The sequence below is a fragment of the Rhinatrema bivittatum genome, chromosome 4, assembly GCF_901001135.1.
Source record: "Rhinatrema bivittatum chromosome 4, aRhiBiv1.1, whole genome shotgun sequence".
In the NCBI taxonomy this organism is placed as follows: Eukaryota; Metazoa; Chordata; class Amphibia; order Gymnophiona; family Rhinatrematidae; genus Rhinatrema; species Rhinatrema bivittatum.
This window is the reverse complement of record NC_042618.1, coordinates 114,427,429-114,445,054: the sequence shown is the minus strand read 5'-3', so window position 1 is coordinate 114,445,054 and position 17,626 is coordinate 114,427,429. Positions and strand designations below refer to the sequence as shown.

The following is a 17,626-nucleotide window of genomic DNA, read 5'->3' as shown; positions in this document are numbered from 1 at the left end:
ATGTAGAAAGCGCTGTCTAATGTCTGTGCACCGGGTTAGCATGTTCCCTTTTTCGTCTTTATTTGGGTTCTTTTCATTTTTAATTTATTGGCCAATATTCTCCCGGCTTTGTTTCCCCCTTCGAAGTGTACTTGTTTCAAGAGTTATAAATGATGAGCAACCAAAGCCGCATCTAAATCAGCTAACTTCTGCATGTGTCGTCAAGTTGCTTGAGGGTCTTGCTGGAGAGCATACTCTTATGTGAGTGTTCAAGACGGGGCTATCTGTGAAATTAATTCCATTCTTTCCCTCATTTTTTTCCCTCTTCCTGGGGCCTCCACAGCATCCCTCTGGGCTCTCCGCAATTTCTCCCTCTGGGTTCTCTACAGTGTCACTCTCTGGGCTCACTGCAACTTCTCCCTCTGGGTTCTCCACAGTGCCACCTTCTGGGCTCTCTGCTGGGCCTCTCTCTGGGGTTTTCAACATGACACCTTCTGGGGTCTCTGCGGCCATGGCTCCATCTGGTTTTCCTGCTGTGCCTCCCCTAGGCCAATCAGTGCTGCATCCCACAGGCCACTCTATACTACCCCCATCTGGGCACTCTGGGTTGCTGCTTCCAGGCAAGGCTATGAAGCTCCACCAGGAGCTTTCTGTTACTTTTAACCCAGTCATTGCAGAATCCAGCCCTTGACACTCCTCCTGCTCAGTTGCCTTCCTTTCTGTAGGCTTTGGCCACTCAGGGACTGCTTTGGCTTTAGCCGAGACATTGCTTTCACGGTTCTCCGGAGCTTAGTCTCGCTGAAGGGTTGAGCTGCAGTCAGGGGCCTCCCTCAGCTGCTGTGCTCCTTCCGGGTTTTCTGCCTTGGCTCTCTTAGGTTGATTGCTAATGCTTTTTCCCTATTCCCAGGCAGCACAAGCTCCCCTTTGCCCAGGAGGCAAAGTAGGCACACTGTGCCTCCAGCTTCTTTTGACTCCTATCTCAGGACAGCTGGCTCTGTCTGAGGTTCTCCTGAAACTGCTTTTGTTCCACCTGCAGCTGCTTCTGCCCATCTAGGAGGCTACACAACAATGCTTGCAGACTTCCTTCAGTCTTGCTTCTATACTGCTGCATTCTAGTGCTGCTCTCCCTTTTTTTTACTCTCTTCAGAGGCTGAGTTTATTGTTGGAGGCTAACCCCTAAGCACACTCTAGCAAAATTCACTTCCTGCTGGGGCCACACCCTGCTTAAGCTCAGTGCACAACTGTTTCTTTGGTTTTTTTCCCTCTCTGCCTTTTCCTTTTAAAAGTTAAAAAAAAAAAAAAAAAAAAAGAAATCCTGCCTCACCGGCTCTAACTATACTTTGACACACAAGCCCTAAACTCTGGACAGAGCTTTCTGCTTTAATCCATTGGAAAAGCTAAACCTGTTTCCCTCCAGGCCCTACAGACCACTGCCTGCTTTAAAGATAGTGTCACTTTCTTCTCCTTTTTATTTTTTCTTTTGTGCTCTGGTGCACACTACAGTGCTGCTTGCCTTCAAACTTCTGGCAGGCTATACACACAGAAAACTTTTCTTCCCTCCCTCTGGAGGCTTTGGGTTTTCCTCTGTGCCAGGCTAAGATGAAAAAAAAAAAAAATCTCACTTGACACCATATGTGAGAATGGCTGAGCAATATTCTCTGGGCTGGAATAGTAAGCATGCTGACTTCAGCCTTTTCTCATGCAAATTCACTTTATTATCTCAACAGCAAAATAACATTCACAATAACTGCCTACCTCAGCAGTCCTTTTTCCAACTCAGACTTCCCAGAGAGGGTCAGGAGCTGCTATTTCTGGAGACACACAGGGCGTCCCAATCCCAGCTGGGCTCACAAACGTATTCCCCTCTAGCTGGCCCTGCTCTCAGAGCTCTTCCTGCTTGGCAGGGTACTTTCCCTGCCCAGCGAGTATCTAGCCTGGTCCTGCACAGGTTTACAGGGAACAAAACAAGGCACCCTGTCACAATCCCATTTCATTTTTGTGGAAATCGGCACTTTCAAAATGTCATTCAAAAGCCTTCAATACCACTGTGCTGCCTCAGCTACCATCAGTAGCTGGGGACCTCTCTATCATGCACTTAATAATGCCTGACCCCCACCCCAAACCAAAAACACTACAAATTTTACACCATTGCATCAAAAATGTCTTCAGTTTAGGGTGCCATCTTTTAGACAGACCATAAATGGACATTCCCTTCCTCTCTCCTCTTGCAAGTGTAGCTACCCCCTTAGGATCTCCACTAGAAGGCCTCTAGTGTAGGCCATGGGGTAGAGGAATTAGGAGAGGAGCACACTATTTCCTTCAGCATCCTCTGTGAGTTCTGAGTGGTAAGCACCTATCTGCTCAAGGTCAGCAGACTGGGAATTGTGTGTGGAATATTTGTTGAACTTAGAAAGAGAAGCACTGTCTTTTTTTTGGTCTCCTATCTCTGGTGGGTTGGGCCTCACAACCTACTGTTCCAGAATAGGTAGTATGCATTTTACCTCTGTGGTTCACAACTTGGCTTGAAGGGGTGTTTGCGGTTTGTTGAGGATTTTTGGATTTTTTGGAAACCTCCGCCCCCCCCCCCTCCTCTGAGAAGTAGGATGAGAGAAGCTGTTTTGTTCCATCTCACACCCAATGCATGGGTGGGCTGACTCTTTTCTGCATGATTTATTTTTATGAAGATTTTTTCCTTTTGTTCCTTTCTAATTGTGTGGAAAGGAAAAAAGGGATTTTATTCCCTGCTGCCTGAACCTTTCATGTTGAAAAATCCCACCTTATTGTTTTGAGAGGAGAAGCTGTGGAATCTGTTGCCAAGTGCACATGATTAAGGCGACTAACATAGCAGCTTTAAAGACGTTTGGACAAGTTCCTGGAGGAAAGACTAAAGCTGACTAAAGAAAGCTGTTGCTATCCATGGGAGTAACAGGAATTAGATCTACTTAATGGGATCTGCCAAGTATTTGCAAACTGGATTGACCACTGTCAGAAACAGGATGCTGGGCTTGATGCACCTTGGTCTGACCCAGCATAGCAAGTCTTATAGGTTTTGTTTTTTTTTTTTAGTTATGTTTATTCATTTTCAAAATAGACTATATAAGATACACAAGTATAATATAAACAGTATTATACAAACAATCTCATGTAATATAACAAGGTAATGACAAAGGAGACCCTTTGCTGAACAGTAGAACAGTATGGCATGTAATCGTGGAATCTTAACTATTAAAGGAACAATGTGGAGTAAAAGGGATAATATCCAGGGAATTCTATGTAGCTAAATCAGGAATCCACCATGCGATATACTGTTGATGAATGCTAAACAACTTTTAATAAATGTGTATCTACCTCGATCAATGGCTATGATTAAGAAAAAAATTTCCCCCCCACCCTTGAGTCCCGTCCCCCCCCATCCTCCCTTCTCTGTGCTTTGGGGAATAACAATGTCCTTTTGTGGATTGCAAACTGGCTAAAAGACAGAAAACAGAGAGTAGGATTAAATGGACAATTTTCTCAGTGGAAGGGAGTGGGCAGTGGAGTGCCTCAGGGATCTGTATTGGGACCCTTACTTTTCAATATATTTATAAATGATCTGGAAAGAAATACGACGAGTGAGATAATCAAATTTGCAGCTGACACAAAATTGTTCAGAGTAGTTAAATCACAAGAAGATTGTGATAATTTGCAGGAAGACCTTGTGAGACTGGAAAGTTGGGCATCCAAATGGCAGATGAAATTTAATGTGGATAAGTGCAAGGTGATGCATATAGGGAAAAATTACCCATGCTATAGTTATACAATGTTGGGTTCGATATTAGGTGCTACAACCCAAGAAAGAGATCTAGGCGTCATAGTGGATAATATATTGAAATCGTCGGTTCAGTGTGCTGCGGCAGTCAAAAAAGCAAACAGAATGTTGGGAATTATTAGAAAGGGAATGGTGAATAAAACAGAAAATATCATAATGCCTCTGTATCGCTCCATGGTGAGACCGCACCTTGAATACTGTGTACAATTCTGGTCGCCACATCTCAAAAAAGATATAATTGCGATGGAGAAGGTACAGAGAAGGGCTACCAAAATGATAAGGGGAATGGAACAGCTCCCCTATGAGGAAAGACTAAAGAGGTTAGGACTTTTCAGCTTGGAGAAGAGAAGGCTGAGGGGGGATATGATAGAGATGTTTAAAATCATGAGAGGTCTAGAACGGGTAGATGTGAAATAGCTTAATTAGTTAGGGGTATTAACCACTGCAATAAGCAAGCTACACCCATGCTTATCTGTTTATCCAGACTATGTAATTCAGTCCTTGTTGATTGTTGCCTGAATATGGATCCACCTTTATTCATTCCCCCCTGCCGTTGAAGCAGAGAGCCATGCTGGCTATGCATTGAAAGTGAAGTATCAGTCTTGCTCCCCTGCCGTTGAAGCAGAGAGCTATGCTGGATATGCGTGAAGTGTCAGACTTTCTCCCCTGCCAATGAAGCAGAGAGCTATGCTGGCTATGTATTGAAAGTGAAGTATCATGCATTGAAAGTGAAGTATCATCTTATTTGGTTTGGGGTAGCAACTGCCGTAACAAGCAAGCTACTCCCTGCTTTTTTGTGAATGCAAATCCTTTTTTCCACATTTCCTCATTGCCACTGAAGCTTACAGCAATGTTGGAGTCGCATTAACGCATTAAGGCCTCCTCTTGGGCGCCTATTATCTGAGTCTCCATGTGACCACATTCACATGCGCAAGCTAAAGCAAGTGTTGGCAAACTCTGGTCATCAAGAGCCAAAAACAGGCCAGGTTTTCAGGATATCCACAATGAACATGCATTAGATAATATGCATACAATGGAGGCAACACGTGCAAATCTATCTCATGCATATTCATTATGGTTATCTTGAAAACCAGACCTGGTTGCAGCACTTAAGGGCAGGACAGGAGTTGTCTACTCCTGATTTAGAGGGTATTTTTCAGCAATCCATGAAGGGCAAAGACTGCCTATCCAAAAATACACGTAGACTTTAGCCTGAATTTTCAAAGCAGCCTTATATACACAAGTCACTATTGAAAAATAGTGACTATGTGCCAAAAGCAATACAACATATGTTCACACATTTACACCTGCCAACTAACAGATATGAATGTATACATAGATTTATGCATTTATTTTCAAAAAACAAAAGTATGCATGTAAATGCTATCCCTCCTCTAACTTTGCCCCCTCTCCCCACATCTCTTTGCTGTTCATTTAGTCACTTCTATGTGTACTTTTAGAGGTACAAACCTCAGGGCAATTTTCAAAAGCTCATTTATACACACACATAAAAAACATGTTCTTTACATGTAAATGCTTTAAAAAATTCAGCCCTTAAAATGTAACTAAATTAACATGTAATCAGAGTTGCCACCTAGCTCCATGTCAGCTTGGTGGGTTGATCCAGGCCTATGGCTTGCTGTGTATGTTGTCCAACTTTTTTTGGGCAATCAAAACAATAAGTACGTGTATGCAATAGGGTAAAACCAGAATCAGTCTAACCAGCAGAAATGAGGCCAGTTCTCAAACACAAATTGGATCTCTGTCTTCCATCTCTAAAGCCAACTAGTGTGTGAAGTGCTAAAATGATTCAGACGGGCCAAATCCACAAGTATACAAACTACGAATCGCCAGAGAAACAACCGAATACCTTATTTATACCATAAAAAATGCTATTGATCCGGTTCAGAACTTTTTATAAAATTGTGAGCTAGTGGTACAGCTTAACTCACGCTGCTGATCATAGAGATATAACATACAGAGTCAACAAACATCTTCCACTCTTGCCCCAACACTCTATGGTTATCTACTAACTCCCTGCTTTCCTTTTGTCGTGGTGTACGCTGTCGCCGGCATCACGGCGTGTCACGTGATCTCCGTAGCAGAGCGGCCTAGGCGACGAGGAGCGTGTTCAGCCTCCAGTGCTGGTGAAGGTGGCGGCGAGTCGGCTAGAGACGAATTTTAAGTGTGAATAAAACGGGCAGAAAAGATTCTTATCCACTGGGGTCGGGTGAGTAAGAATCATAAACCTCGGGAGGTTGGTATGAGGGAGGGCTGCGACCCTAGGAGCGCCTCTCGTTGCTTTCTCGTACTGTCGCGTGCGTGGTACGGTTTTTTCGGCACGGAGAGATGGAGGTGGAGACAGGCCTATAAAGGTGCGCTTCTCCGGTGTCGATATATTGTGAGATAACCTTCTAAAGCTTTTATTGTGTGATCATCATGGGTTATAGATGTTTTCCTACGTGGCGCGGCTAAGCGCCATTCATGCTGATAGGGGATTCAAGTTGGTCGAGTAGCGGCCGCTCGGGCAAAGCACTTCTGATTTACGGAAATTGGGAGACTGTGAGTACCTGGAAAAGATACCTTAATTACCAGCACTTAAGGTCTGTGCAATTATTTCTTTGTTTCGTGTGTGGTGGTATTTTTTTTTTTCCATGGTGTATATTTCTGGGAGGCGGACATTGAGGCCTAGTCGTGTTTTGTACGCTTCTGTGCTGCAGGATGGTTCAGTTTTGTGCTAGATTCAGGACCTTATTGGGAATTGCTTTTTGTGCTTCGTTTTCTTGAGGGGCGACCGCGGATGGTAAACTGTTAATGTGCCTGCAGGATGTTGTAACTTTTTTTTTCCCGCGACCCCCTTTACTGTTCTGTTTCTCCAGATACACCCGCTGAGAGATTTCTTATCCCGTGGCTATTGGTACTTCACTAATGGCCTGTTTATTTTCAATGGAGGTAAATAGTGAGAGTAGTAATTTTAAAACCATTATAGATGATAAAGGGTATTTTAACTTTCACAGAATAATACATAGTCTTACAAATGCAAAAATATGTATTGATGCGATTAAAATCAGCATGATTTTTAAAAATAAATATGCCTGGTATTTTCATTGGACACTTTTTTTTTTGTCTCCATTTGTATTTTTTTTGTAACCGTGTTTTGGGGAAATATGTTTATTTTAATCATCACATCTTCTTGTTTTTCATATTCTTTCTTGAAACCAACCATCAGTTTTGTTGTATTCTCATGTGATGACTGTATGGGGGTTATTATGATAAGGATTAGCACTATAGTAGCTTGATTTACTGAGATTCATGATATTGGGGATGATTCAAGTTAAAACTTAAAATATTATCCTCCTTGGAACAAAAGAGAAAATGGGTCATGATTAAAAAATTATAAATACTCTGTTGCATTTACTGTTACTAGACACATTGAACAAAATGACTTGACTTGTAGATTTTTATAGTGAAGTGCATTGCTGTACAGTGCAGCTAAATTTAATTTTGCAGTTAGTACTGGGTAGATCTTGAATTGTTGGCATATACTCATTATACAGTCACACTGAAGTTTTATTGCAGCAATAATTTGTGAACTAGTTATGTAGTACAGAATTTTAGTCTTCAAGTAGCGACTAATTGACTTGCACAGTATATTTAATTTAGCGTTTTTGTTTGTAAAGTTAGGTGTTTTTATTTTCCAGCTAATTAGGGAGTCTTTGAAGGTACAAAAAATGTTTTTAATTTCTTTGCTTTGAGGGTGTGTTACTAATGCTTATTGGTTAAAACCTAAAGGCAGAAGCCCTAATTATATTTCATATTTCAGTTTGTCTTCTGTACTCTAAAATAAGAAACCTCAAAATGTAGTCTTCAAAATATTGTACAATTGTTATTGAGTGATCCATCTAAAGACTAAAGAGGTTAGGACTTTTCAGCTTGGAGAAGAGACGGCTGAGGGGGGATATGATAGAGGTGTTTAAAATCATGAGAGGTCTAGAACTGGTAGATGTGAATCGGTTATTTACTCTTTCGGATAGTAGAAAGACTAGGGGGCACCCCATGAAGTTAGCATGGGGCACATTTAAAACTAATCGGAGAAAGTTCTTTTTTACTCACAATTTTTTACGCACAATTAAACTCTGGAATTTGTTGCCAGAGGATGTGGTTAGTGTAGTTAGTATAGCTGTGTTTAAAAAAGGATTGGATACGTTCTTGGAGGAGAAGTCCATTACCTGCTATTAAGTTCACTTAGAGAATAGCCACTGCCATTAGCAATGGTAACATGGAATAGACTTAGCTTTTGGGTACTTGCCAGGTTCTTATGGCCTGGATTGGCCATTGTTGGAAACGGGATGCTGGGCTTGATGGACCCTTGGTCTGACCCAGTATGGCATTTTCTTATGTTCTTATGTTGTGCAGCAGTATAGGTGCTGCTCTCTAGCTGTGGGGCAAAAGAGAAAACTGTGTGTAGGTCTTCCTTGCCAGTGCATAGCCTCTTCACCACCAAGATTCCTGCTGTGCCTCATCACATCAACACATAGGCAACTTAGACATTATAGTTCCATGTAAACTGCTCTGGATCTCTGTAAAGCATGCACTTCAGAAACCATGTGTACATGCCTCCCAGTGTGAACATGTTTTGCCAACCAGTCCCAGTTATGTGTGAAATAGTGTGAGTAGGTAGGGCTCCTTAGACTTGGGTTGGTAACCTTAGAAAGTTTCTCCAATATAAAATCTGCTTCCTTATGCAACGCTGAACTTGTAGCAGGTTTTTTTTTTTTAACCAGCCAACACATGGTACCACTGGGACTGCATAAACCTTTTATAATCCATGCATCTCCAGGCTATTCAGCACATCCTTTAAATCCTCTGACAGGGACTGGCCAAGGTACCCTCAAACCTGCACACAGGTAGACTGTGTGATGTTCATTTGCCACAGATCAAGGAGGATGTGGCACTCGTGACTACTGGTACTCCTTGCTTATAGGCTTACCAGCAAATACTTTGAGAGCACTCCAGATGGTCTAGAACTCTGCTGCCAGATTGCAAACTGGCCTCAACCCCAAGAGCATATTTCTCCTACTCTGTTTTTTACATCGTTTTCTTTTGTTTTGGTGCATCAAGTATACAATTGTTTACTGGTCTTTAAATTGTTGCAAAGTAGTATTTCTCCTTGTGCTAACGTTATGTTGAAATTTTACACTTCTGTCTGTTCTCTCTGCTCTTCAAATCAATGACTTCTGGAAGTTCTGTCATTTTGCACTGTCCATCTTATAATGGCTCATCATCATGCCTTTTCTATTGTTGGTCCACAGTTGTGGAATGAGCTCCTTGATTTTATTAGTTACAACTTGTATTGCCACCTTTTTTTAAATTTTTTTAAAAATATTTATTTATCATTTTCAAAATACAAACACACCAAAAGTTTGCATCGAAAAACATGGATTAGTGTTCAACATCAAATATGGTCATACATATACTCATATATCCATATAAGAAAATAAGCATATCGAAATCTCATAACACTAAATTCCATTAATCATATCAATCAAAATGAGTTTCACTTGGTTAACTGAAAAATTGGGAAAATTACTTTACAAATCTATAACATTTAGAAAAAAAAATTGGCTTAGAACCTGTTCTATTTTCCCTATTAATTACTAGTCAACTGGGGAGGAAGTTGGTATTCTCCTTTGCTTGATAAAAATCTTTAACTGGTCGGGATTAAAAACCATAAATAATTCCTCCTGTTTTTTAATCAAACATTTACATGGGAAGCGTAAACTAAATGAAAAACCCATGGAAACAACTTCTTGACAATAGGCCAAAAAGGCCTTTTGCCTCACCTGTGTAACAATTGCTAGATCAGGAAATATTTTTATAGGTTTTTCCAGATAGTAAATAGGATATTTATTAAAATACTTCTTCATTGTCTGATTTATATCACACTTAGAATAAAAAGTGACCAATAGTGTCCCCCAATTGATAACATTTGCTGTGGAGTCCTCCAAAAAATTGGTAAGATCTCCCTGAAAAATTAAATACAGCTGTTGTTAAAGACTGAGAAATGTTATCCAGAAGGATAGAGTCATTAGAGAATGCTAAGCGCTTCAATTTAAGGATCTTAAATTTTCCCAGACTAGTTGGGGAAACTCCATTGATTAATTAAAAAAAAAATCTAAATGAAGCGCTGGGCATAGTGTCAAATAGTAAATACCTTATTTTCTGCTAAAGTTAGGAGTATAAAAAATAGATCAGAGGAAATATTGCCACCTTTTAAGAAAGCAGTGAAAACTCATTTTTTTTAAAGCACCATTTGGTGAAGATGTAGAAAGTTGATTAATATTACCTATATTTTCTGCCCTCTAGTAAGTGGTTCAACTTAGTTTAGTTTATTGTTATTTATATACCGTTACATCAGACGTGCCTTCACAACGGTTTACAGAGATCAAACACAAAATAAATACAATGCATCATAAGATAGTAACGGCTAACTCTGTTAAAGAATATGAAATAAATTAGCTGTTAAGAAAGATAAAATCAAAATAAAACCAAATAAAACTCTAAAAAGATAGATTCTAAGCTATATAAACAAAAAACATAAGACAAACAATAAAATGGAACACTCTTAACAGTTCATCATACCCAATTGACTGGAATTAGCGTCTCAAGACTGGTTACTTGAGATTAGTTACTCGCAATTCATTACTTGGTGTTCAAAGCCAACACTTCATATTCAGTAAAAGCACATTTAAATAACCAAGTCTTAAGATCAGACTTAAATTGTTTGTTTTTTGTCTGTGCATAACCTCAGATGGGTTGGTAGGGAGTTCCATAACTTTGATCCTGCGACAGATAAAACACGATCCCTCACCTGGGTAAGCCTTGCTGATTTAATGGTGGGTATTGATAAGAGACCCTTATTAGCGGATCTCAGTTCTCTCCGAGGCACGTGGAGACGCAAGGATGCATTAAGCCATTCTGTTTGCTCCCCGTGTATAACCTTTTGAATTAAACAGGCTACTTTATATTGAACACGTTGTTGAATTGGGAGCCAATGTAGCTTGATCAGGGTAGGAGTAATATGGTCACATTTCCGTTACCCGTTAAAACACGAGCTGCCGCATTCTGCAGAACCTGTAGTGGTCGAACGCTTGAAGCAGGCAAACCAAGCAACAAAGTTACAGTAGTCAAGATTTGCAAAAATAAGAGTTTGTAAGACAGTCCTAAAATCTCTAAAATCTAAAAACGGCTTTAACTTTCGTAAGGTTAATAATTTAAAATAGCCGTCTTTCAACTTGGTGGCTATATGTTTTTTAAAAGAGAATTCTGTATCAATAATTGCCCCTAAATCACGAGTGCAAAAGGACGGACTTATTTTTGTATTAGCATTTAAAAGCAAAGCTGGTATACTATTGAAATGACACATGTTCGAGGAGCACAATTTCAGTTTTGTCCATATTTAAAACTAGGCGTAAATGTTGAAGTAGTTGCTTTAGTGATAAAATATACATTTTAACAATTTCTAATGTGGCCTCAATTGAGTTTTCATTAGGTACTAAAATCTGAATATCAGCATATAAGTAAAATTTCAAACCTAAACCATTTAAAAAATGACAAATGGGTAAAACATAAATATTAAAAAGTGATGCTGACAAAGTAGATCCCTGAGGAACACCAGTTTGAAAAGCGACTTTTTCAGATGTAACATTATTGATGTAACATTATTGATTTTTACACAGAAAGACCTATTGTTAAGGAAAGAAGCAAACCAATTTAACACTGTATCACCTATACCAATTTCTGTAAGCCGTTTCAGTAAAATGCCATGATCCACAGTATCAAAGGCAGATGACAAATCTAAAAGCACTAAAAAATAACTTTTACCATTATCAAAACCTCTTAAAACTGTGTCCATGAGAGCAATTAAGAGTTTCAGTGCTAAATTTTTTTCTGAACCCATACTGATTAGGAAATAAGATATTATTGGATTCCAAATAACAATCAAGTTGTTTTTGGGTTACTCTTTCTATTTTGGCTAAAAACGATAAATTAGAGAGAGGTCTATAATTAGTTTATAAAATTAACATCTATTATGTTGTGCCAGGTTAATTTACCAGTATCCAGATTTTTTCCATCTCATTGTTCCCAACTGTTATAGGTATGTTCATTCATTTTAGTTTAATTCATTTTGTTCTGATTTGTTTTTTTTATGAGTTTTTGTTCTTATTGATTTTTAATTGTTTTTAGTGAATTTTTATTGTATTTTGACTTTATTTTTAGTATTTTTGTAAGCTGGTTGTTTTTATTTTATTCTGTTAATTTTTATTTTCCTAGCGTGTAGCAGATGGACTCAGGACCAATGGGTATAGTGTACTCCTGCTAGCAGTTGGAGACTGATCAGATTTCAATCTGACGTCAGCCCCTAGTACATATACCCCTGCAGGAAGTGCAGCTCTTCTGTATTTTCCATCTCCATAGCAGTTAGGGACTATCTGCATGCTCTCACAGCGTTAGAACCAAATTCAAAGAAGAAAATCAAATTTTAAAGAAGAAACCTACCTGAAGACGAGCCCCGCTCTCCTGCGGTGATACCCTCAGGGTCCCTCCCCTAGTTGAGATTCCCGAGGTGATTTCCGTGGCCCCTTGGAGATAAGCCTCAGTCCGGCGGCCAGATTGCGGCGCGGCTGAGAGGCAACGGGTGCACCCTCGAGCGAGGCGGTGAAGGTATTTGCCCTCTCCCCCCACAGCCAGAGACTGCCCGGGACGAAACTGGGAAGCGCCGAAGACAAGGTAAGGTAAAAATCTTCTGCTTGAATCCGGTCTCCGAGGATCGAGGAAGAGCACAGGTCACCGGCCGGGACCAGTGCCACCGGGTTGATCTGCCCTAGCAGTGCCAGGCCCCGGCTATTTCCAAGGGTCTACCCACGAGGAGACCCTCCGAGGGGGTCGCCATAATGCCCGCGTGCTCACTGTCGCCATCTTGGCCCAATTCGCCACGCCGTTCGCGGTTCGGCCCGAGCGCACAAAACCGAGCTAGGTGCACAAAGCATATCATATCATATCATATAATTGCTCAAATGTTCTATGTAACGCCATAGCCGCAACTGTTCTGTTATATGGAAGCCGATATGATTTGATATTTTGTTCAAGAATGTCGGTATAGAAAAATTCTAAATAAATAAATATCTACGGCTGGACGCACAACTGCACGCACAACTCACATGCTCATCTTAAGCGCACCGGAGCACATGAGTTTACTCGCCGACAGCCATGGCACTACCAGAAACAGGGATAAAGGCTCAAGGCCTCTGCCCAGCATGCCACATCAGAGCCGCACAAAGCGAGGAGGCCGACGCCCTGTGCACGCAGTGTGAGGAGGCCCTGGGAGATCCATTTCACCCATGGAAGAGTACTAGCTCCTCAGGGAGTATCCCAGACCTAGCAGATCCCAGTGGGACCTCCCCACAGACGGAGATCCCCAGGGAACCAGCGCCCCTCAACTTGGATCCAGCGTCAATCTCATGGGTGGAGTTCTTCAAGGGGATTCACACCTTTGTTCAAATGCAAACTGAACCTCCAGTTGGTCAGCCACGTGCTCCGCTGGAGGACCCTCAGGCCCCAGGCCCTTCAAGACCCAGGCACAGGCTTCCACTACCCAGAAGCCCCACTTATGGGGACACGGACATCTCTGAAGAGGAAGCTGAGCCCCTAGAAGAGGGGGAGCTCCCCCCGGGGACAGAGCCTCACCGAACCATGAGATGCTTCTTCACAAAGGACGAGCTCCCAGACCTAGTCACCCAATGTCTGACGGAGCTTGCTGTCCCGGGCCCAGGTACTTCGGGGGAACCTAATCTGAACCCCCTGCTGGAGGGTCTTCGTCAGACCTCTCGCCATTTCCCTCTGTTACAAGCGGCACAACAGCTGATTGACCTGGAATGGAATGCCCCGCAGTACACATTCAAAGGGGGATGAGCTTTGGCAGCCTTGTACCCCCTGGACCCAGCGACCAAAGATCTTCTTGCATGCCCAAGAGTTGATGCCATGGTCTGTGTGGTCTCTAAGCGCACCACTATCCCAGTAGAGGGAGAAGCAGTGCTCAAGGATGCACATGACCGGCGTCTGGAGTCCATCCTCAGTCATTTGACGTAGCCACTATGTCTCTACAAATTGCGGCCTGCTGCACAGTGGTGACACGTGCCTGCTTATCCCAAACCAGGAACAACACCCCAGGAGAAGACATGGAACCAGCAGTATCATTCCTCGCGGACGCTGCCTCCGACCTAGTGCGTACAGCGGCCAGAGGAGTGTCATCTGTGATGGCGGCTAGAAGGCAACTCTGGCTCCGAAGCTGGTCGGCCGACGCATCTTCCTCAACAGTGGCCTACATCAACCGACATAGGGGGAACCAGAAGCCAACAAGTGTCCCTAGAAATAGACCCCCTGATGGCGTGGGCGGAAGCAAATCTCCAGGAGATCTCCGCCGTCCACATCGCCGGGAAAGACAACATCACGGCGGACTTCCTCAGCAGGGAAAGTCTAGACCCAGGAGATTGGAGGCTGTCGTCCGCAGCCTTCCAAATGATAGTGAATCAGTGGGGGACACCGGACATGGATCTTCTGGCAAACAGATCCAACGCCCAAGTGTCCAGATACTTCAGCCGCAGGTGGGAACCGCAGTCCCAAGGGATCGATGCCCTGGTATAGACCTGGCCACAGGGGACCCTGCTATATGCCTTCCCCCATGGCCCCTATTGGGCGCAATTATTCACAAGATACAACTACACAGGAGGCTAGTTTTTCTGGTGGCTCCAGATTGGCCAAGAAGACCCTGGTATGCAGACATGAGAAGGCTGCTGGCAGGAAACCCACTACCCCTGCCTCCACACAGGGACCTGCCACAACAAGGTCCGATCCTCCACAAGGACCCAGCTCAATTCTCTCTTATGGTCTGGTCATTGAGAGGGCCCGCCTGAGAGCGGATACTCGGAGGCTGTAATGGACACCCTCCTCCGAGCACGCAGGTTCTCCACATCGTTAATGTACATAAGGATTTGGAGAGTATTTGAAGCCTGGTGTGAAGACCACAACATCAAGCCACGCTCATTTAAAGTTCCCGTGATCCTGGAATTCTTACAGAACGGACTACAGAAGGGACTGTCCCTCAACTCCATCAAGGTACAGGTGGCCGCATTGTCATGCTATGGCTCCAAGAGCGAGGGCAACAGCATAGCTTCTCACCTGGACGTGTACCGCTTCCTGAAAGGAGTCAAACACATTCGCCCACCACTAAAGTGGCCGGTACCTCTGTGGAATCTCAATCTCGTTTTGGACTTCCTAGCAGGAACCGCCTTCAGACCCCTCTGAGGCCTGTCCCTCCGCCTGTTATCCTTAAAGACAGTGTTTTTGCTGGCGGTGTGTTCAGCCCGCCGCATATTGGAACTACAAGCACTGTCCTGCCGTGAGCCATTCCTCAGACTCACCCTGGGGTCCATCCAACTACCCACTGTTCCCTCCTTCCTCCCCAAAGTGGTCCCACACTTCCACCTTAACCAGACCATCTCGCTACCAACGACGGGTGGCTTGAAGAATTCGAAGAAGCCCGTAGTCTGCGCCACCTCAACATCGGCAGACTCCTATCCAGATACCTGGAAATGTCCGAACCCATACGAAAAACGGACCACCTTTTCGTCCTTCACAGCGGAAAGCGACAAGGGGAAGTGGCCTCGCGGGCAACCATCGCCCGCTGGATCAAGGAAGTCATCAAGGCGGCCTACGTAGAAGCTGGCAAGCCACCACCTCTGCAGGTCACGGCCCAGTCTACCAGAGCCCAGGCAGTATCCTGGGCAGAAACTAGAATGCTGTCATCTGCCGAGGTCTGCAGGGCGGCTACATGGTCCTCCATCCATACCTTCTCCAGATTCTACCGTCTGGACGTTCAGGCTCGGGAGGATATGGCATTTGCAAGGGCAATACTAAGTGGGTCACGGGCAGCCTCCCACCCGGTTCTGGAGTAGCTTTTATACATCCCATTGGTCCTGAGTCCATCTGCTACACGCTAGGAAATGGAGAAATTACTTACCTGATAATTTCATTTTCCTTAGTGTAGACAGATGGACTCATCATCCCACCCTTGGCTGTAGTTACGCATGGTCTTTCAAATGATTTAAGGGTAAGGCATGTTTTCATTTACCTAGAGCATCCACCCTGCCGGGTGTCGATGCTTTCCGGTTGACTACACTGGCGGTCTCCAGCTATAGTCAATCAACCAGTTCAAGTTAATCAAGTTTTAACGTTTAAGTTATGAAGTTATTCAAGTTAATCAAATTATTAAGTTAATCAATCAGTCAGTTTCATATATATCCACAATGCATTTTGAGGAGAATACTGAAGAGCTGCACTTCCTGCAGGGGTATATGTACTAGGGGCTGACGTCAGATTAAAATCTGATCCGTCTCCAATTGCTAGCAGGAGTACACTATATCCATTGGTCCTGAGTCCTTCTGTCTACACTAAGGAAAACGAAATTATCAGGTAAGTAATTTCTCCATTTTTATGTATGTTAATTTGTAATAACTATATACTTCATGAATAAATAAATATTACTTGAAGTATGTGATAGAGCAGCCCTATTCAGGCATAGAAATGCACTCCCCATTTGAGGATAAGCACTGAAAAAGCACCCTCAAGATTACCTTCCATCCCCATAGCTTGCCAGGTTATCGCTCCAGGCTTGCCACAATAGTGCACTTGAAAAACCAAACACTGTACAAACTTTGCAACAAGGAATGTGCATACCCTGGTCAACAGTGACTCAAGACCATGATGTGTATAGCCCTCCTAGACAGGATGCTCAAGAGATATTCGATATAGCAGCACTGAGTGAAGCTTGCTTGTCAGAGGAGATTAGTCGGGTAGAGGTTGGCACAGCCTACACATTCTCCTGGACAGGGAACCTAAACCTGAACCAAGGACATCTGCAATGGGCTTTGCCATTTGGATATTTCTGGTACATAATTTTGTATAAATTTCTAAAAGGAATGAATGACAGATGTATTTATTTTATTTATTTAAAAGGATTCATTAACTGCACACATCGCAGATAAAAGATAAAAAAAAACCCATACATAATCTGTAAAATACTCCATAAATAGACAAAGGTCGTTGCCCTCACCCTCACCCTCTAAGCATATTATGAAATTTTGTACTACTCTTCAGCTTCTGGATTTCTGGCCTGTTTTACATCCCATAGAGAGGGACTATACTCACACTTCTAAAGCCCATAAAACATTATCGCGTATTGATTATATATTGGGAGCACGGAGATTTTTCAGTTTATTAAGGGAGCTAATGAGGACTTCTGGGATGACGTCACCGGAGGCGACAGGGTAGTGTAGAGCTCCGTGCGCTCTCCCCCTACCTTCGGCCTTCATCCCCCTCGGGAAAAAAAATTTTTTCGCATAATTTTTATCTGCGGATGATAAGCATGCTGAGGGCTACTGAATCGCCACAGTTTGTGGCGAAAACGAGTGGGTACTGACCTGCTATGCGCTGGGACGCTGCAAGACTTCCTCCCTGCCAAACGTGAGTTACTTCGGGGTTCCCTCCGTCTCCATCGGCCGCCATCCCCACGCTTATTTTTCTTTTTTTTTTTATCTCCTCTTGTGCAGAGGATAAAGAGGACATTTTGGGGCTATCAAATCGCTGCAATTTGCGGCAAAAACGAGGGTTCAGAGGCCCGGGATGAGGCAAAGATCGGCACGTACTTCTCACATTTCTCAGGCTAACGTGGCCAAGATGGCGGCTGCGACCGCGGGGGATCTTACAGTTCCATTGGCAGAA

General features: G+C 43.1%; 1 protein-coding gene across 3 annotated transcripts in view; it reads left to right on the top strand.

Moving 5' to 3' along the window:
- Positions 1-5,808: 5,808 nt before the first annotated feature.
- RBM25 (RNA binding motif protein 25) overlaps positions 5,809-17,626 on the top strand; it is a 287,767-nt gene continuing 275,949 nt past the window's right edge. For 2 of the 3 annotated variants that reach the window (XM_029598714.1, XM_029598713.1), the window contains exon 1: positions 6,719-6,739. In XM_029598714.1, the coding sequence (XP_029454574.1) occupies positions 6,734-6,739 (6 nt within the window). In that variant the 5' untranslated portion in view covers positions 6,719-6,733. Of the gene's footprint in view, positions 6,018-6,718; positions 6,740-17,626 lie in introns of those variants that run through there. The other variant, XM_029598715.1, reaches the window with a different exon arrangement.